General features: G+C 32.8%; 1 protein-coding gene across 1 annotated transcript in view; it reads left to right on the top strand.

Annotated features, from left to right (window-relative positions):
• The window catches only part of Rab19 (RAS oncogene family member Rab19), a 104,373-nt gene that overhangs the window by 2,677 nt on the left and 79,457 nt on the right, over window positions 1-22,239 (top strand). The window contains exons 2-3 of the mRNA XM_067052013.1: window positions 19,557-19,641; window positions 20,022-20,120. Of these exons, the coding sequence (XP_066908114.1) occupies window positions 19,557-19,641; window positions 20,022-20,120 (184 nt within the window). The remainder of the gene's footprint in view (window positions 1-19,556; window positions 19,642-20,021; window positions 20,121-22,239) is intronic.

Below are 22,239 nucleotides of genomic sequence, written 5' to 3'. Positions count from 1 at the left end.
GAATGGTCAATTTCACCTTCAACAGTAAACCGAAGACGAGGATGGTAGGAGTTAAAGGCTGGTAGGATCTCAGGGATTCTGTCAGGATTGAGGACCAGGAAGAGATCGTCCACGTACTTTTTAATGAAAATTATGTCTTGTGAGAAGAGAGGTATTATAGAGTCGAGAAGTTCATTAAGAGCAATATTAGATATATCTGGAGCCAGGCAGTTCCCCATCGCAAGTCCGTTAAATTGGTGGTAAAATTTATCTTGAAAAGTCAGGTAACCAGAATTACAGCAAAGTTCTAAAGCAGAAAGAAATGATGTGAGGTTAAGTGTGGTATGAGGTTGAATTATAGTCCAGTTCTTCTCAACGATATGAAGGGCTTTGTCAATGGGGATGTTAGTAAAAAGGCTTTCGGCATCAAAGGAGGTTAAGATAAAGTTGTCAGGTATGTTGAAGGATTGTAATAGTTCTTTAAGGTGGAAGGAATTACGGATATCATAAGAGTTATTGTGGCTGAGCATTTGAAGGGCAGGAAGAAGAAATTTACTGAGTTTAGAAGAGGGAGCGTTGATATTAGAAATGATGGGGCGGAGGGGGTTACCATGTTTATGGATTTTAGGGAGTCCGTATAAGCGGGGGGCTAATGAATTATAAGAAATGAGGTTGAGGTAGGTGGGGCGGTTAATCTGGCTGGTTTCAAGCAGGTTCCTGAGGAGTGAGTTGAACTGGAGCATAAGTGAGTGAGTAGGGTCTCGAAACGTTGGCTCAATAAAATAGTATAATTATCTACTATTTGAGTTGTTTTTTTTTACCGCACCCGGACCATATTCCATTCATCTATACACACGGTCAATCAATAATCATCCAATAATAATAATAATTTTTATTTATGAAAGGAATATGGTCCGGGTGCGGTCAAGAAAAACTCAAATAGTAGAAATATACTATTTTAATGAGCCAACGTTTCGCCCCACGTTGCAGGGCTTCTTCAGGGCTATTTTGAGCTATTTCTGCCGTCAAAATAGCCCTGAAGAAGCCCTGCAACGTGGGGCGAAACGTTGGCTCATTAAAATAGTATATTTCTACTATTTGAGTTTTTCTTGACCGCACCCGGACCATATTCCTTTCATCTTTACACACGGTCAATCAATAATCTTCCAATTTTTATTTATTTTGGGATTGATCCTTTTAGAACAATGTACAGGCATCAAAATTAGGCTTCAGAGCCTAAGAGTAAAGATGAAATTACAAAACTTTTTAAAATAAAATAAAACAATGAATTTGAAAAGATACAAATAAACAACAATAATTAACAGAATATATTAAAAACAATGATAGAACAAATAAAATAATCTATCATTAATAACCATGACGAACTCTAGCGTTTGTCCTCCCGAATGGTTTCCTCCATCAGCTTGCATCAGGTCAATGTCCTCTCCATTCCTGGTCTATTCATCACGCCATAGCCACTTGATCTTCTCCTAAATGGTTTCATTTCCCACTTACAAGTGACACTTTTGTATATATGTTTATATGCTCATAATTGAAATTAGTTCCCAGTGATAACAAATTTATGATATTATTAGGATTATGTTGCATTGACTAATATCTAATGCAGTATTATATCATTGGCTCCTAAGGGTGAGATTAGGTCATACTCAGTATTAATTTTAGTTAAACATTCTTTTATATTTATGTTTCATCTTATTGGCTAATTAATTAAAATTAAAGTGTAATATCATATTTATATGTCTTTTACATACTTCATATATATCATTTTCTTCTCTGTCATTACATTCATGTTTTAGTGTTAATAGTATTATTATTAATTTATTCACAGAGAAGATAATATAAAATTTAAAAATATTTTGAATTATATTTTTGTAATAAGCTGATGTTTCGGGGCTATGCCTCCCCCTTCAAAATTTACTTTTATAAATCAGACATTAACTAGAACTAAGATTATATATTAACATGGGTGTCTGATTCTCAATTGCATAAAATAAAATGTAGGAACTTGTTGAAATGGAAAATGGTTTAAACTCATTATGGAAGTCTGTTGTATTATAAAGTATTTATTACAAGACTTCCTGATAAATTTTGATGATAGATTAAGTAACCATTTATTGTAGACGAAGAGATGATGATAGAAGTACGGTTGATAGAGATGCTGAAGATTACAGATGGAGAGAAAGAAGGAAAGGCGATAACTCTAGTCGCAGGAAAGATTACAGCCGGAGAGAAGAAGGAAAAAATGATGGATGTGATGAAGATAAAAAGGAAAGAGGGTTAATAGAAGAAGAATACGTTGAAGAAGAGAGGAAGTATGTTAAGAGAGTAAAGAATGTATAAGAAGGGATAAAGATAGGAGACAAGAAGATGAAAAAACAAAAAGAAAAAAGGTTATGGAAAAACGACTCAGTTAGTTAATGACATGGAGAGCACCATAATAATGATAAAAAATTTGGAAAATCAGAAAGTAGGAGAAGTATAGAAGTACTAGAGATTAAAGGGAAAACAAAACAAAATTTCTCTCGGCATCATAGGAAACGTATTCAAATATCAATGATGTGAAGATCGTTCTGTTCGGGATGAACAGTTTTTAAGAAGGGTCAGTGTAACGATGTTATTTGGTCAATCAATTATAATGGAAATCATTGATGAATTAAAACAGCTGTTTTTGGACAGTGTGTAAAAGAGAGTAACTCTAAGTTAGTTAGAAAAATATTATAAATAAAAAAATTGTTTTTGTTTCTGGTCTTTGGGGTACAGGTAACACACAACAATAGAATGTAATTAAATACTATGATCTATACATTTAGTAAAGTATCTCTCAATGAAAACATACCCATCTTTATATTAGAGAATTTGGTATTTAAGTAATTTTGTGCTCACCATCGGTTGTAAACTTATTCTGGCTATCTTCTTTTTTTTTTTCTTTCAACAAGCATACTGTTCCAAACACCTTAATCACACTATTTCAAGATGATACTAGAGATGTGAGACTTTTCCCTGCAATCCTACTGTCTTATCTTAATTTGATTGTTTTTTTAAAATTAATTGCATAATTGCAATTGTGAATTGTTAATCAATTCCAATTACTTTAGCCATTTATTACATGAAATACATATAAGTTTTTTATTTGGATACAGTGTCTGGAAATTAAAATAGAATAATCTACAGAGAAGGCGGTCAGGGAGGGAGGGGGTGCAGTCAGCAGAAAAAACACAAAGAATATATAAATAATTTTTACCCTCCTCTTATATATCTACATTCAACTCTCTTCACCTCATTAATCTTACATTTAAGTTATCAGATACTTTGCTAAGATTAAAATTGTCTAATTTATAGATAAAATTTCTGGTTAAATAGTACAAAAATAGTTATGTTAATCTGTAGTATTATTATTGTAATTTTCCTCTATAAATTAATTGAACACACAACTCACTGTCACACATAAATGACACAGAGTATTACTATCAATATTGCAATTATATTTAATTATGTTTATGTAGCTGGAGTCTGTGGTAAAAATAGCTGATGTAGAAAGTTTTTTACTCAAGCATAGTGGAATAAATAAATAAATACTAGCTTACCTGAGTGAGAACTCTCACATTAAATATCATTTTTCCTCTCTTTAACACATTCTGAGTTTGAGTATAAGAGATATCAAGGAAAGATGTTTATTCATAAAACAATACAACAATAAATGAAAATATAAGAAAAGTCTATTTAACATACAGAATTGGTATAATACAGAATAAGATACATACTTCATTATAACTATTCTGGAGCAACACTTTACACAATAAGCAAGGACCAGATTTATATGTAATAGCATTGTTGTTTTATTTAATAAATATACTCTTTTGATATTCAAACTGTTTTATTGACATTTGACAATTATATTGATGATATATTCTATTAGATTAATTTTTACTTTATTTAAATTTTCATCATATGGAGGTGTTTTTTAAGTATTATGTTCTAGACTAGTGATAAAGTATCGATTGTAGAAAAAAAAAGATCATTTCACACAACTTCAAAGCTGAAATTGTTCCTCACTCTGTAAGTTTTTTTTCTAGGAATGTTTTCTTCAACAATATTATCATTAAATTCTTCATCTCCACTTTCACTTCTAAATAGTATATCTTCCATCATTTTTTGAAAAAGTTACTAATTAAAACAGTACTCATATTAACAACACTAATACTATTATTAATCCTAAAAGATAGCACTATTATTAACCTTATATACTGTTGACTGACACTATGATATTACAAGGGAACTAAGACTGAAACTTGTACATTAAACACTTTTGATTTTAATAATTGTAGCTTACTTTCTTATAAAAAAAAAATATTTTCAATTATATTCTTTTGTCTTGAGATTTCGGAATTGCTACCCTTCAAAATACTTTTTAAAATCAGATAACCCGATTATTTAACAGCTAACGTTAGATTAGTGAATAGCTAGTCTAACATTAGCTACCTACTATAAGGTAATTATTGTTAATGATTATTCACTATTTATATATAATGAGTATATACATCCATCATTGTTTCGGGTAACTCAAGGTTAACCGAAAGTCTTGAATTGGATTGGGGGCTCCCATAAGAAAGGCAAAACCAGCGCCCATGTGGCCAGCAAAAAAGCTTACCTCTTCCAGCACTCTCGGTGGGAAGAGAAGAAACTTGCACTAGAGAGCCATCTTGTTTGTTCTTTTACCAACCGAAGTTCCTTTTTCTCTTTTCTTCACAAGCTTCTTTAATGCAAATAAGTGAGTAGAGAGACTCGGAAGTGCCCCGGAGCAGAGGAGAGAGAGATCGATCAAGAAATGAAGGAATTCAAGAAATAAGGAGGGAGTAACCGGAGAATGGAATAAGTCAACTAATATTCACATCATCATCAACCACCTCATTATATCTACAGTTTTCCATAGCCCAGTGTTTCTAAATTAATTAAAAATCTAACCATAAATGTTTTCTTTCAGCCACCCCCTACACTACTTGTAACTTAGATAATAGAATTTTATTTTCATTTAATCATGTGTTATTTCATTTATATACAGTCCACTCAAACCCAACCATCCAACCAAAAGTGAAGTGCGTCTGGCATTGAGGAGAAAGGATATTTCATGCATAATGGTCCCACCATGCCGGATATTCATAGAATTCTAATAAAGTTAAAGTTTCAAAATTAGTGTTAACACATAAGGTCCATGCCAGACATAATAATCCAAAATTGTAACTCATTTTTCAACAAATTTCAAATCACAGCTTAGTGAAAGTAGATATAGTTATTGTATATTATTCTGGAAAACTAATTTATCGTTCTTACCTGGGAAAAGGCCAATTCAGCAATGGTGATGATGTTTGATTACTCTGTATGTTTAATTGCAATTTAATGTTAATATATTGGAAGGAAATTTCATGCTATAACATAGTGCAGAATTATGTATTCATACAATGATATTTTCACTGAGTTAAATTAAGATTCATTAAACCTTCATTTCTTTATTGCCATGTTGTTAACAATTAATACCCTTAATGAATCTTAAATTCAGTAATTTAGTGGGCAAAATTCTTAAATGTATTTCCTATGTTCTATTTATATTTCATTTATGTAAGTTTTCAAGTGTAACATACTTACGCACAGAAATAGCTAACTAACCTGAAAGAATTCATTAAACATTTCTAATCTATTGCCGAATTTCACTTCATTAATAAATCAGTTTAGTCATAGGTTAATTAATTCAATTGCAAATGAATTCAAATTAATTTTGCTGACTTAACATTCAACATAGCCTAACCTAATAGTGATAAAGGATAACCTTAATAAAACACTTTATTTCTCACAATTTTATTCATTATTTCCACAGTATTCATTTATAAGATAATTAACAAACTGTTATAAAAAGTAAAGTCTTTAAGTTATGCAAGTTACAAACAACTGTTTACCTATTACCTTAAATTCACTTTAACTTTATATGTTTGTTGTTTTATCTCTTAGTTACAGCACAATAGAGCAATATACACATTATTTCACTGTATCCTTTCTGAAGTCCGTTTGGGAGAATATTCATTCATAAAAGGTCTTCCATTAAATTGTGAGATAACTGGTCTAGGGATGCGACATCGATTTTTTGAAGCCGATGTTTTTTTAACATCGATGTTTTACGTTTGTGTTATTTTTTTTTTTTTTTTTTTTTTTTTTTTTTTTTGCAAAAGTGACAATAAAAACAAAAATAATTACTGTATAAACAGATTCATATTAACAATGTGAAGGGATGAGGAAGTATTTCCTACCTTCACGCTAACAACGGGATAAAGATAAATTAAATGTCTGTTGTCTTTCAACAACCATTTCTGACTATTCAGAACTGTGCACAGAATGCCTAGTACAGGGTTTGGGAGGAGAAAACACTATGCTCCCAACATTCATAAGTGGTTGTTTGAACTAAGAATGAGGGATAGAGAAAAAAAACATCGATGTTTTAAAATATCGTTCCTAACAAAACATTGTCAAAAATAAATACATTGATGTTTTTGAACATCCATTTCAGTAACATAAAGGGGCCTCTACATGTTGGCCAAGCCATGGCGAACTCAGACATACGCGAGCATGTGGATGGGTGGCTTGGCTTGGTTGGCCTAGGCTCGTTGCCGATCCGTCGAGAGTAGGTTTTTTGGACACAGATCAAAGGGGTTCATCTTGTAATTTCATCTCTATTTTGTAATTTATTCTAAGGCTCTAAAGCCTAATTTTGACGCCTGTAAATTATTCTAAAGGGATCAATCCCACAATAAATGAAGATTATTATTATTATGTGATCATTTTAATTTGTAATTTTTATATATTGCTAATTTCTTAACTGTATGGGAAGTGAAGTTGATGGCAAGAGGACTTTTATTACTTCAAGTTCATCCACTGTGCATTGTTACGCGTAACAGCTTTTTGCACGATCTCTTTTTCTTATTAAAATTTGACTGGATTATTATTGCTTTTTGTTCGACATAAATGAGGTACAGGAATGGAGTGTAGTAAGGTAAAGGGTGGGTGACGTACTCTTCATGTTTCAGATAAATGAAGTAAATATCATTTTAGTGGGTCAAGGGAGGTGAAAAATGAAGCGTATTGGTAGAAAAATAATTATCCAAACTTTCTTTCTTATATTGATATCTGAGTCAAAATGTACACTTTTTTTTGTATACATTCAATTTTTCATTTCCTTCTATGTTCAATTTAATTATAATATCGAAATAATGCTACTCAATATTAGAGACCGAATTTATGTGCAATCAAAAACCCAAAAGGTGGAAAATCATGCCGTACAAGCTCACAATGTGTATTAAACACCCAAATGTCAACTTAATTGTTCAATTAATAATATTAATGGATGGATAAAAGTTTAAATAAAAATATATTGGTATATTGCCGTCTGGCATTTTGGTGGCGTTTAAAATAACTACAAAAAATCACACGGGAGAAGAAGGATTAGAGGCTTATTGGAAGTCCATAAATAAGTTAATATTTGGGTATTTAATTATAATTTAATTAAACGTAGTAGGAAATGAAAAAGTGAAAGTCTATATATAAAACAGTGTACATTTTGAATCAGATATCTATATAAAAAAGAAAGTTTGGATAATTATTCAGAAAAAGAAAGATATTTTTCAACCAATTCGGTTCATTTTTCACCTCCCTTAACCTATACAAATATTACTTAAAACAAAAATATTACTTAAAACAATCGAAGTTGTAATTGTTAAAATTTGATTTAATTAATATTTTATTATTAAATATTTCCAATTGGATACTAATTCCTCTATATATTTGAGCACCAAATTCCAATATTTTATTGCTTTATAGAACCAACCTAGGTATTCATTTTGGAATGCCTGATTTATTTTTTTATGATTAGGAGGATGAGGATAGTTAGGTTTTTAGCAGGTTATTAGCAGTTTGGAGGTAGTGGGTTATTTTAAGGAGAGCGGATTGTGTTGAATAGCCAGGTCGAAAGCCGGATTGGAGGGGATTGATGAGGGAATATGCTTCTAAGAAGTTTGAGAGTTGGTTTTGAACAAGGCGTTTTAGTGGTTTTGAAAGGTTGGAGAGGAGAGAAATAGGTCGGAAGTCATTAGGTGAAGAAGGATTTCGGATTTTATTTAGTGGTAACTTAAGAACATAATGAGTTATGGATAATAAAAAGACCGCACCCGGACCACATTCCATTCAATAATAAAAAGTCGTTGGAACATACCTTATTTTACTGATATGGATGTTCAAAAACATCGATGTATTTTTGCCAATATTTTGTAAGCAACGATATTTAAATATTGAACATTGATATTTTAAAACATAGATGTTTTTTGTAGTCGATGTCGCATCCCTAGTTCCAGCAACAACTTCTGACTGTACGGAGCATGTGTAGTAAGTGTTTTCCCTCCCAAACCCTGCGCATCCTCCGTGCAGTTCTGGATAATCAGAAGTCGCTGGAAAACACCTTGTCTTCTTCATCCCCCACCAAAAGTACTTTCTCTTCAATGATTTCACAGATGATTTCCAAATATACCTGTCCTTCCTGCCTTCTGACCTATTATCAGCCCCAGAAAAACATTAAGAAGATTTGAATGGGATTTGTGAATAGGCGAGAGCTAACAAGATGAAGCTAAATGCGGAGAAGACGAAGGCAATCTTAATAGGCTCCAATCACCTCCTTAAAACTGTTCCTACTATTCCAACTCTGTTCCTACATGATAGTCCCATCAAATTTTACCCCACCATCAAAAACCTGGGAATAACCTTTGATCAAGCGTTTTCCTGGAAAAACCATGTATCGAATATCTCCCGCCGTACCTTTTCCATTTTAAAACGTCTAAATTACCTTCGCCACCTATTTCCATTGGAAACTCGTAGGCTCCTAATCACTTCTCTAATATTTCCCCACTTTGCCTATTGCTGTACGGTATATGGGGGCGTCTCTGGGGATCTCGAGGCGAAATTAAAACGTTTGATAAATTGCTGTGTACGATTCATCTTCGGGATCCCAGGGGACGCCTCTGTTTCCCGTTTTTATGCAGGGTTAAAGTGGCTTTATCCTTCCTACCGTCGTAAGTATTTCCTAGCATCCTTCATCTTCCAGTCCCGCCGTCCTTCATACATCTCACAGCCCCTTCAATTCAAATCCTCTATTCGTTCCCGCAATACCCGTTCTCGGTCTTCATATTTATACACAAAGGCCCACCGAACCGCTGCTTTCGATAGATCGTTCATTATCCGAGCCTCATCCTTATGGAACTCCATCCCTTCCAACATCCCCATGAAATTGTAAATCAATATAATTGTAAATGTGTATGTAAACTATTATATCATTCTTAATCATTTTTACATCGTTTTGTTTTCTCTTATTTATTTATTCATTTTTTTAATTTTTCAACTGATAAAAGTGAGAAAGTAACTTATAATTATTTTTTACAATGACTATTTATATTTCTTTGTTTTAGTTTAAGTATCTCGGAGGCTCCTCAGCCCTTATCTGTCGATTTTTCTGTATCATTCTAAAGGGACTCGTCCCAGAATAAATAAAGTATTATTAGAAAGCGAGTAATAGAATATCATAGTTTCATCGGACTCGGCAATACTATATATACAATATAATTATAATTGAAAAATATGTGTGTATGTATATTTATTATTTATTCATGATATGTTAAAAATTGTAGAGAAGCCCTAAGCCCGGGGGGAGGATACTCCAAAACGTTGGTTGTTTATATTGATTGGTTATATTATAGAGACAAGCATTATTAGATACGAACATTTTTATGTGATATAGTATACATCTTATATAAAGATTGGATTATTAATTCTTTGTTTTACCTAAGGGAGGCACAGGAGTGGGGTGGTAAGGAAAATGGGTGGGAGACGTATCCTTAATGTTTCAGGGAAATGAAATATATGTCATTTTGTGTGACAAGGGAGGTGAAGTAGTTGTGAAAAATGAAGCGAATTGGTAGGAAAAGTAAAGTAGATCCTTCATTATTATTAGAGCTGATTTCAGAAAGAAACCGCGAATTTTCGTAAATTATAAGTTAGTTCCATGCACTGATGGTTTTCTTTGAAAAAAGTGAAAAGGCATACGGTCAATTATTTATATAGAGAGAAATGCTGTATTCATCCATACTGCCCAAATACATCGGGTTGCTACATTAAACAGCATAGTAATCAATTCATGATCGGACATATATAAATTACATATTTTTACATGATATAATAAAAAAGAAAGAGAACATTTTTTTTTCCACAGTTTTCTTTTACAATTAATTCCAGTCTACACACTAAATACAAATATTTCAATTTATTCCTTTTTTCTTTCCCTTTCTGGTCCCTTTCATTTCACAATTTTCATTTCATTTGATCGACAATTTCACTCTCCCGAATTCCTCCTCTCCGATCCTCCCCAGTGACCCGCTAAACAAATTCACTATTAGACAGCGATGTGAGATCAAACCAGAGAAATACTAGTCACAGCAGTAGATCAGTTTACAGTAAAACAAACAAATAAATACATTTTACCAAAACAAAACTAATACATAGATTTAAAGGAAAATATAATAAAAGGTTGGTTAAAAGAAATACTTGATTGGATAAATAAGTAAAAAAAGGATAAATAAATAAAAATAATAATAGTAATGAAATAATGTAATGAATAAATAAGTTAAAACACACAAATCAACAGGCCCACCTACTAAAATAAATAAATGAAACAATGAATAATCTAGAGCCAATTCCCATGCAGGTGAGATGATGTATGATCCCCAGGGAGTCCAAAATAATATTTTCCGCCAAGATCGTCATATCCCCAATGCTAACACCTAGGCCTTCTAAGAAGCTCCTTGTTCTATCTGGTATTGTTCCGCGAGTTCCAAATCAGAGGCCTCTCACGGTGAACTCTCTCTCCGAAGGTCTCGCGGAATTTTTCCTTAAGGAAAGGGATGCATTTTTCATATATTTCCTTTTTTCCCCTCTCCACTCCACCTTTCTGTTCGAGGTCATTACTCTCAAATCTTACCGTTGGATCCAAGACCACAGCCGTGCCTCCGACTTCTGTAAATACAACAATATCGGCATATCTTACGGATCCGTCGGTGTCAACGCAATAAACCTCCTCGAAGCAGGCGAAGTCTTTTCTTTCAAGGAACTTGATCAATTCTTCTTCCTGTGGTGCCGGCTTGTTATAAGGAGGGAGTTGTTGGGGCATTTTCCCAGCACATAGGCTGGGGTTTCAGACTCTCTGCCGCATTTGCGACAGAGGGACCTAACTTCTCCTGGCTGTCCACTGGCTCCTGGCACTCCACGCAGGGGTCATACAAAGTAATGTTTATATGGATATAAAAGGTTTATAAAGTAATCTTCATGATATAAACTTAAAATTTCATTTTTGATTTTAATTATGTCGAACACTTATACGATCGTAAATTTAGGCGCTAAATTATGAACTGAATCCTTTTTGTTTGCGTTTATCATTTAAACTTTTTTTTTTTAATGTAAATAACATTCCTGACTTCGATGAAGGTGTCATTGTTACAATCTAAATACTAGTTAAATACAGACTGAATATTTGACAGTGCTGTGTATAACATTATTTACAATGGTATAGGTGGAACGAGTTTCTTCCCTACTGAAAGAAAATTCACTTATTGTAAGAGGCAATTCAGAGTATTCCTTGATCAAACGAATTACCTATCTAATACGAGGAGAAGATGGTTGGGGGTGCGGTCAAAATAAAATAGAAATAAGTTTATGTAACTTATTTAATCGTACCTCATCAGACCTCATAACATACTATCTAATATTTACACTAAACAAAAAGACCCGATCCCTCCTCTACACCGATCACATTACAATAATACCGCATCCCTTGCTCCACCCTTAATTGTAATTCTACTAACATAGGCGAAACCAAAAACTTCCTAAAAGACCGTATCAAACAACATAAATATTCTGTTTCCTCACATAATCATTCTGCCTCAAAACTTTCGGAACATTCTCTTTCTTTAAATCATTCCTTCGATTTCTACAAAACGTCTATACTTGCTACAGTTCGTAACCATGACAAAAGACTCATCTCTGAAAGCCTCTATATCCAATTAGAACCTTCTTCCGTCAATTTAAAAACCGACAAGCACAACTTATCATTAACATATTCGCAAATAGTTAATTTATTAAAAAAATAATTTTTTAATTTTTTTTTTATTTATTCATTTTATTTTTCCGTCCACTTTTTAAAGTATTATTTCACTTCTTAAACTTTTTAACACATTTGTCGTCACCCTCTTATATACGTTTCCTCTTTTTAACTGTTGTTAAATACTCATGACACTTTGTCATCTTCCGGTACTTCGTCATCCTTGTACATATATATATATTTTTAACATTTCCCAAAAACCATTTGTCGTCACCCTCTCATACGCTTTCTTCTTCTAAATATTTTCTACTTTTTATTTTTTACCCACTCGTAACGTTTCCTCTTAAGAACACTTAGTCATTCTTGTAACGTATTTTTTAATTCGGAGTTTGGCCGTTCTCGGCGCAGAATACCACTTGGCGGTTAGATTTCAAACTAACAGGTTCGTTTTATTCTCTTTTTTTCCCTATCTTTATTTTACCACCCCTTCTTTTCTCAATTTTCCTTACCCACGTTATTAGTTATGTTCACCATATATTATTATTGTTGTTTTAAAAAAAATTGTTTTCTATTCGTTTAGTTTGTTAAACTTTACCTATATTTTGCCTCTTTATCAATTATTATGGTTACATATATTTTCTTTCTCTCAGTTTTATTTTTCTTTCCATATTTTAATTTTTAAATCATTAATAACTAATATATTCATATTTCTTTGCATTATATAACTTAATTTTTATTTTATTTCCTTAATTATATTATTTTACCTACTTATTCAAGTACTTTTGTATACATTTTATTTGTATACATTTTCCACTTCTCTCATCACTTTATTTTATTAATTCCATTCTGTAAAATTATTCACTTTATGTCATTCTGTTTATATTTTCTTTTTTCTTTTCTAAATTTATTGGTTGTTATCTTGTTCTGTTCTTAGCCCTGATGAAGGCTAGAAACTCTAGCCAAAACGTTGGCACTATTAAGTAAGTTACATTAAGTTATTTGTGTTTTATTTTGACTGCACCCTCAACCATCTTCTCCTCGTATAAGTAATCCAAGGTGAACTATCTCTCATAATTACCTATCTAATAATAGAAAGGAAGAAAAAAGAAATAGTGTGATCTCTTCCTTTTCACCTATTTTACCTAATAACAAATATGTATAAATATCTAAATAGCCTATGTTTCCTCATTGATTTAATATAAGAATTAATCTACAATTATATAACCACTAATAGACATAAAATAAATAATGAATAATTTTGATTTGATATAAATTGACATATTTGGCAAAGCAATGCTTTAATTTTTCTATTAATCAAAAAATTAGACTCAAATTTAATTCTGGAATCGTTATTTTGTAATAGTGTACAACCATATTTTATGGCTTTTATTTATTAACCTCTCCTAACTGAAGAAATTTGTTTCAGAAGAATTTTGTCTGTTTAGTTAGTTATACAGAGAGCGTTGTTTATTTATTTCATTTTTTTTTTACATGCAGTGATGTTTTTTTTTAATATTTTCTTTTCTTAGGATTATATGTATATTTATTCTTACTTTCTTTCGTTGTGTTTAATTTGTAGCTTTTTCTTTGTATGTATTTATGTAATATTTTGTGTTTACGAGGAATGTTTATAAACTCAAATCAGCTGCGTAAACAAGTCTGACTTTATTTGGTCCAATACTTCTATATATACATGTTTGATCAACTATTCTAGTTGATCATCTTCTGGCCTTTGTCAGCTGACATCTCACTCAGGCCGTGACTCCTCCCTCACCAGTTTACGAACAGTCCTGGTAAACTTATATAGCACAATACAATAACATATAAATAAGAAAAACAATTAGAAAAAAATGTTTACAATAACCTAGCAAACAGTCATCGTAAACTTATCTTGTACAATAGAATGACATCAAAAAATCGATAAAGCATCAATTTACAATAAATACAAGAGTGAAACTAGAAAAAAAAAACCTATGGCTCCTACATACACAAACAAAAAAGAGAAATGAATAAATATATGTCCAATGTCTATACATGATTAAAAAAGAATAACGTTAACAAATTTATACAAAAAATAATTCTTCTTCCTTGCAATGAGAAATTTCTTTGAATCGATACATGAAACACAAAAAACAAGACAAAATAAAAAAATTACATCCTGTACAATCTCTGTAAGTTTGAAGTCGTAGTAGGGATTTTTAGCTATTCAATATGTACTCTCCTCTTTTTGGGTTCAGGCAAACTCTCAATTGTGGCAGTATTATGTTCTCTAATCACTATTACCATGAAGGGACCCTCATATCACTGCAGTTCCTTTCCCCTATTGGTCGACAGTATCATGTGGTCGATGGTCCCGATTTTGATGTTGCCCATCACGCACGCTTAAATGTTGTTTCTCTACTCCTCTTCTCTTCTCACTTTCGATACGAGCTTTAACTCTATTCCACAATTTTCTCATGGCTAAATTGTTGTTAATAACTCCCCTTTTCCTGTCGCTGTGTCTCTCCGATGTCCACGCAGTCCAAAAAAAAAATTCCAAGGGAGCAAACCCCGTGACCGCATAAACGGACTAATGTACACTGCGATCGCTCGTTTCATCGTGTTGTCCGGTTCCAATCTCTTTTCCAATTGGTGCACACGCAGATGGTCGCTGAGAATGCTATGAAGCCTCTCGATCCCTCTGCTCTTAGGTTGCCCCCGAGATGCTATACTAATTCTAATGCCTTCATTTCCTCCCTGATATGCGCATTATCAAATACTCTACCACTGTCCGACGATATTCTGTCAGGACCCCGTAAAATTGAAACCAAGCGCAAAGTGCCTGCGACACCGTTTTTCTGGCTTTTAGGCAATATCCATATTATATTGGCCCAAGGGCTCCTTCCAGCGAGTGATCCGTGCTAATGATTCTTGTATTTTCCAATCCACTGGAGATGTCTGTGGTCTGTGTGGACCCGAAATCTTCTAGAAAGGTAGGATCCAAAGTGGTCTACCGCCCACGCAATTCTCAACAACTCTCATTCCAAAGCACTGTAACGGGTCTCCTTCTGGGTGGAACTGGATAAGGATTGAACCAAAGGATTAGGATAATTAAAAAGATTTATATTGAATTTTGAGAATTTGGTTGGTAGTGTGGTGTAGTGTTCAGTTGGAAACGTAATACGGTGCCTTGACTATAGTTTTAAGGATTTTGGATTGAAAGGATTGGATACGTTTGATTTTAGATGGTTTAGCTGTTCCCTAAAGTTCAATTCCGTAGGTCCAGATAGGTCTCAGTATAGTCTTATAAATTAGAAGTTTCTTTTCTGTTGAGAGATGAGAGGTCTTGCTGAGCAGTCGGTGTAGTTGGCTGAATCGTCTATTGAGTTCTTGTCTTTTAAGTCCAGTATGTTGGTTCCAGGTGAGTCTTTTGTCTAAGATGAATCCAAGATATTGTGCTGTGTCGGATCTGGGTAGAGAAATATTATTAAAAGTAACAGGTGGACAGAAGCTGTGGTGGAGGGTGGAAGTCCACATGGGTGCATTTCGAGTCATTGACTTTTATCCACAATTGGTTGCACCATTGCTCAGTCTGGGTGAGGTATGTTTAGAGATTGGATGAAGCTGTTACTGGATCAGAGTGGGAGGATAGAATAGCTGTATCATCGGCAAATGTTGTCAGGATTGATGAGTATGTCAGCAGTGAAGAGGATGTAGAGGAAAGGACTCAAGACACTGCCTTGAGGAACTCCTGCCTCGACCAGATAGACGTTTGAGTACTCAGAACCACTGCATACTTGAAAGGAATGATTTGAGTGGTAGAAGCAGAGGATAAGGTATAAGGTTTAGGGTAATATGGGCTTGAGCTTGAATAGCAATTCGGCATGCCATACCCAGTCGACGTCATACAAAGCTGCTGACATCATTTAAACAAATTAATGAACATTATAATGATATAAAAAAAAGGCTAACCAAAATTTAAAACAAGTCCAAACCAGGACATAAACTGAAAATAAAATAATGGCAAACCTTATTATATCCGTTTGGAATGCTAATGGGCTGTCAAAAATAAAAACAAATTTCAAGCATTTCTGGAATTGAATAATATTGATATCTTTGTCTCAAGTCTTCGCTCACTATCTCTCAAAGATCTTCACACCAAATTAAAGCGAAGTAGAATTTCTTGAGGTTTGGTAAGTTCGCCTTTGGTAGAAATTGGTATTAACATTCCATCGGTCACTATTAAATAGGTTCTACATACCATCAAACAGGAGATCAACACAAAGAGAGCATCTGGATATGATCTCATCACAGGTTAAAAGCTGCAGAAGGCCACAATGAAAATAACTCAACTAATAAATGCTTTATTTCACATTAGCTATGTTCCAAAATTGTGGAAGGTTGCGGAAGTTATGATTCTGAGACCAGGAAAATTCTTATGGTCCTATATCATTGTTACCAGTATTGTGAAAACTTTTCGAGAAGTTATTCTAATTAATACCTCTTGCTTTATTATCAAGAGATTAATGCCTCTAATAGAAGAAAGAAAGCTAATACCTGATCATCAATTTGGATTTTTGCAGAAAAATTCAACCATCAATTCAAGTATATAAAATTACAAATCAAACTGAGAAACTAATTGAAGAAACAGAGTTTGGCACAAAGTGGTTGTTTATAAGCTTAAAGAAATTCTCTTAGGACAATATATACTCCACTCTTAAACTCCTATTCATCTGAGAGATACTTCAGATTAAGACAAGAAGATGCATATTCTGGGCTCCATAAAATATGGTGTACCACATCACCATATTAGAATCATATTAGGCCCCATACTCTTTCTGCTCTATACCGCTGATATCCTATAGGCTGAAAAGGTGTCATGGCTGTCTTTGCCAATGATGCAGCAGTTCTGATAAAAATAAATGATAACCAGGAAACTGTTAAAAAAATTAAAAACTGCATTAACCACAACAGAGATGAAATTTTAAGTGGAGGATAAAACTTAATGAATCATTGTCTATGCATGTTGACTTCACGAACAAGAAAATTAAAGATCTGCTGACTATAATGAACAAAAAAGTGATCCCCAAATCAAATCAGGCCAGATATCTCAGATGCAAAAATTCAATGGGAAGAACATGTTAAAAAAAAATTATTTTACAGCTCAGTATGATGTATCAAAAAGTGTATTTTCTTTCGGGCTGAAAATCAAATCTTTCTGTCTGTAACAAACTTCTTTTGTTCAAAAAAGTCTTGAGACCTATTTGGACTTATAAAATCCAACTGAGAGGATGTCCGAGGGACTCCAATAGAGAAATTATACCGAAATTTCTAAATAAAAGTTCTAAGAGGAATTGTCTTTGCACCCTGGTACATCAGAAATGATAATCTTTACAGAGATCTTCATATAATTTCTGTTAAAGATGAAATAAAAAAAAAATTTGCCCAGTTGCATCAAAAGCGACTACAAGGGCACAAAAATGCTCAGGTCGCCCTCCTGAACATTAATACCCTTGTAAGAAGATTTAAATGATGGAAGCCCCATGAGTTTGTGTTATAATGTGTTTTGCAAAATTTTTTGGAAAAACGTATCATTTCTCTAGAAATGAATGGCTAATAAGCTCATAATGATTGATTGTGATTTCATTAAATAAAAAAATAATAATTTACCTCTAATTATGTAGTAGATTTTACTATGATTCCTAGATCTATCTCCTTTTCTAAATTGATTCTAATAAAGATAGTGTGGTGAACCTGCTTCCACAGGTTTGAAGTTGTATTAATTTGAGAAAACATAAGAATTGCTTAAGTCAACCTCTTACAACCATCATTTCTCCCATATAACAATAGCTATCTAATAGTTGGTTACTACAACTAACTGTCACCAGAGGTCTGCACTATTTTCATTTATATGTATTGGTTAAGAAAAAAAAAATGTACATCTTTATATGTGAGAAAAGTAGATCATTAAAATAATGATGATTTGATCTGACTAGCTCACAGTGGGAAAAAACAGCCTTTTACTTTGCATCACCAAAAAAAAATTCCTTAGCTCTAGGTTTTTTAAAAATATATATCAGATTATACAAAAAAGTAAAACAATAATTTTTAATACATTTTTCCATTATGCATTATTATTTTAACCTGAATTCAACCACTAGGGATTAATGTTTTGCAATGTGTTGATAGTTAAAATTTTTTTATGATTTCAAATTTCCACTCTACACTGGCGGCCTGCAATTTTTTTTTAAATCTTAGGGGTTAATCTTTTTAATTTTATTTTTTAAAAAGTTCAAATTTGTTCTTGATTTTGACTATGTGTTGTTAACTAGTAACTATTATAGTTTACAGTCACACAAGAATCCCTTCCATCCATTCAAATTCTATAATAATTGTATATATACTCAGTCTTATAGGACCTTTTAAGATGAGTTTTTTTCTGTTTTAATGTTACCTATTTATTAATATTATTTTTGTCATACTATAAAATACTAATGAATACTGCAAAATACTGGATAACAGCTTATTGAGGCACTAAGCAGCTATGACACTTGCAACTTACAATTCATAAAATGACTCTAAATAACACTAATTATATTTCATAATATGAACAAAATAATGTCTACTTATTTTATAATTTGCCCCACTAAATGTATAGTGTACCAGAGTGTCTAAAAAAAAAGCTACATATGACAGTATAGCTTTCCCGCCATTTTTATTAGTTACATATTTACCCATATTTCAATAATTTATGGTCAATGACTTGTCGCCTCAATATATTAAAGGTTTTAGCAGTTAAATGCATTCTGGAATTGAATAAAACTGCACTTTTAATTAACCTAATTTCTTGTGGGGGTGCTGGAAGTCTAGAAAGGGTGTCTTACATACATGCTTTAATTTCTGGCTTAGTGGTCCATGGACTTCAATGATTTGCGAACCACTAGTTTTTACCGATGAGGCATTTGTGTTCCTACAAGTTAATAAATGTCTTTAAAAAGTGGCCAAAGATCTTCATGGCCTTTTGTGGTAATTTAGAGATATAAAGAAATATAAGAATAAGTATAATGTAATGAATAAAGACAAATTATTGAATAATAAATATTCATTAGTATTTTAAAAAATATTTCCTATGTTTGTAAATTTTTTTTAAAAAGTTACTACTTTTATACTGATATAGATTCTGTCCTGTTTTTCTTCCTCTTAATGTTAAGAGTTCTATATTTAAAAAAACTACAGTAATTGTAATTGATAGATATTTAAATTGATTTTTTTGGCTCATTGTGTCAATCCTGCATGGCATAAGTTTACTTTAGTGTATCACTCTCTTGTTGCCAGTAAATTGCTTTTTACTCATTTTTTGTGATTTAATTTAGTATTTTTCATACTAATTTTGTGTTTTTAGCTTCAAATATGGGATACAGCAGGGCAAGAAAGATTTCGGACTATAACCCAAAGCTACTATAGATCTGCCAATGGTGTAATCATAGGTGACTTTTTAAATTATTTATTTTATATTTTATTTAATCTTCTATAATTTTTTTGTCCAACTTCCTTATCGTATTATTTGAATAATTTAGACATTGAATAACTTTGTCAAAAGATGCACACTGAAAAATTCAAATATATATTTTTCTCATATGGCTTGAGACTGTCTTTTAAATTATAGGATACAATGTCTGTTATTGAAGGTTTATTTTCCATACCTTAGTCTATCAATTTTATGCTGTTTTAGAGGATTCAAGGCCTATTGTAATTTTGTCCCTGCAATGTTAATATTCAATCTTGTTCATGGATGTTGCTGTTATTGATAACTTATCTTTGAAAACAGTTTTAATAATGTTTATGCGTGTATTGTTTGGTTTTATAGTTTATGATATCACAAAAAGATCTTCATTCCTAAATCTTCAGAGGTGGATTGAAGAAGTGAGAAGATACACAGCTTCCAATGTGCTATTGATTCTTATTGGTATGATTTTTCATAAATTTAGTTGTTTTTATTACTTGCATTGTTTTGACCATTATAAGTAAGGTATTTTTATTTAGTAATTTAATTAAAACTATTTCAAAAAAATCCTAATCCATCTATCTGATAAATATGGAGTCATGATTGACTTTGAATTTTAAATGTTTTGTTTTCTTCTTTTTATGTAATTGTTACTTCTTGATCATGATTCGAATCAAAGGATGGCCCTCTGCTACCTCAAACTTGCCATAATACTGGCTTTTCTCCTTGCATTTACTAGCTATTAATGAATCTAATTTGATGTGGACTCCTTAAGTGTGGGTGGGGATATGCTACACATGCTCTTATTGTGTCAACTAGCAGTTATTAAAATTACAAATTATGTGATTGAAATGACAATTATTCTGAAGGTGTCCTGCATTTTAAGATTAAGCTAAATTGAAATTACTTAATTTACATAAATGGTTAATTATTATGTTCATATGAGTTTCCACTCTCATTCTTTACATGTCTTCTAATTACTTGATATAATTCTTTTAACTAACAGTCGGTGGGCAAGTGTCAAAACACTATCTCTCACAGGCTCCGTGATGATAGAAGTATTGTTTTTCAAACTTCTAATTTCAATCTCAATGTCATCATCATTGATTTTTCGAAGTTAATCGCTTTGTTATAAGTAGCAGAATAAGAATATCTATGACGATAAGTGAAAATTTAGTTCAGGCATCCAAAATCAAGACAAATTGGCTGTATTCTTTTTCTTTCTCTTACTCCAAGTTGCTCCAAGTTTTAGGGGTTTAGCCTTGTTCCATCTTCTCCATTTTTCTTGATCATTCACCATATCCCTCATTCTGGTGAGAGAGCAGCCTCTTACTCTCCCAAGGCTGGTGATGTAACCCTTATACATTTGCTTCAGTCGGCCTCGCAGGCGCTTTCCTTCTGTTCTGATCTTCATCAATCATTCAATTTTTTTTTTAATTGCACATTCTACTCATATGGTCAAACAATTTTAGTTGGCCTTGCTGCACTACCTCTCCTACTGGCGAGACCCCAAGGTTCTCCTTGATACTTTCATTTTGAAATCAGTTCCTTTGGGTTTTCCCCTGGATCCTTCTCTGAAACTTTATCTCCGATACCATCACTTTACTGGCATTTTTTTTATCTCATTCCGCACTAATTTTGGCATGCGGGGTGGTTTGTACGGCAGTGTTGGAATAGTGTCCTGGGCTTGCTGATGGGGCTGCACCTTGTCTAGTAGGTCCAGCCCTCCGGATCTGTATCTGTCCGGGTGCCTCCTCCAGTTAACCAGCCTGGTCCAGCCCTCCTGGTCTCAATTTGAGTCAGCTTCGATGTTTTTTCCAAAGCTCTGCAGCTTTCCCTGTAACCCTCCATGTCCTGTCAGGATGTGTGAGACCCAATAGTATGGGAGGACCCACTTAGCCTTCAGTCTTAAACGGATAGTGGGGAAAAAGTTTTTCAAAGAAGCATTTTCTTTTCTTTCTCCTTCATTCCACCATATTCCATGGCCCTGGCCCTAGAACCTTCTGGGTCTCTCTATCATAGCTCTTGTCAGTTTTGATATTCTTCACCCTACAGATCGGCGTCTTGCTGGATCTATGTTGCATTGGGGCCAGTGGTGTGTCCAAATATTCACTTTTTCATAACGAGGTGTAGATAGTTGGCCGTAGATTAATAACTGGAGAAGATGGTCGGTGGTGCGGTCAGCAAAAAAGAACATAAATAAACAAAAAGATATTTATTCATGCTGACGTTTCGACCTGAGTTTCAGCCCTTCATCAAGGTTATAGAACAAAAAGAGATAATAACCATCATTCAGAGAAACATAAAATTGAAAAGAAATAGTATACAAACAAATTTAGAAATATTCAAAATATTGAATTGAATAATAAAAAATAGTTGATTGATAACCATGGAATTAGACAGTTGCAGATTGATAACAGTGAAAGACAAAATATAATATTATATGGGTAAGAAGATATGTATAAGATAAGTTATGTAAGTAGTGTCTGAAAAACAATTTGAACAATATAAAAGAAAAATTATACATATATGATACAATGGGTAAGTGATTCATATATGAATAACAGTATGAATGTCTATA

This window comes from Halyomorpha halys, unplaced genomic scaffold (genome assembly GCF_000696795.3).
Source record: "Halyomorpha halys isolate HHAL.00 unplaced genomic scaffold, Hhal_1.1 Scaffold1022.1, whole genome shotgun sequence".
Lineage (NCBI taxonomy): Eukaryota > Metazoa > Arthropoda > Insecta > Hemiptera > Pentatomidae > Halyomorpha > Halyomorpha halys.
This window is presented reverse-complemented; position numbering and strand designations above follow the sequence as displayed.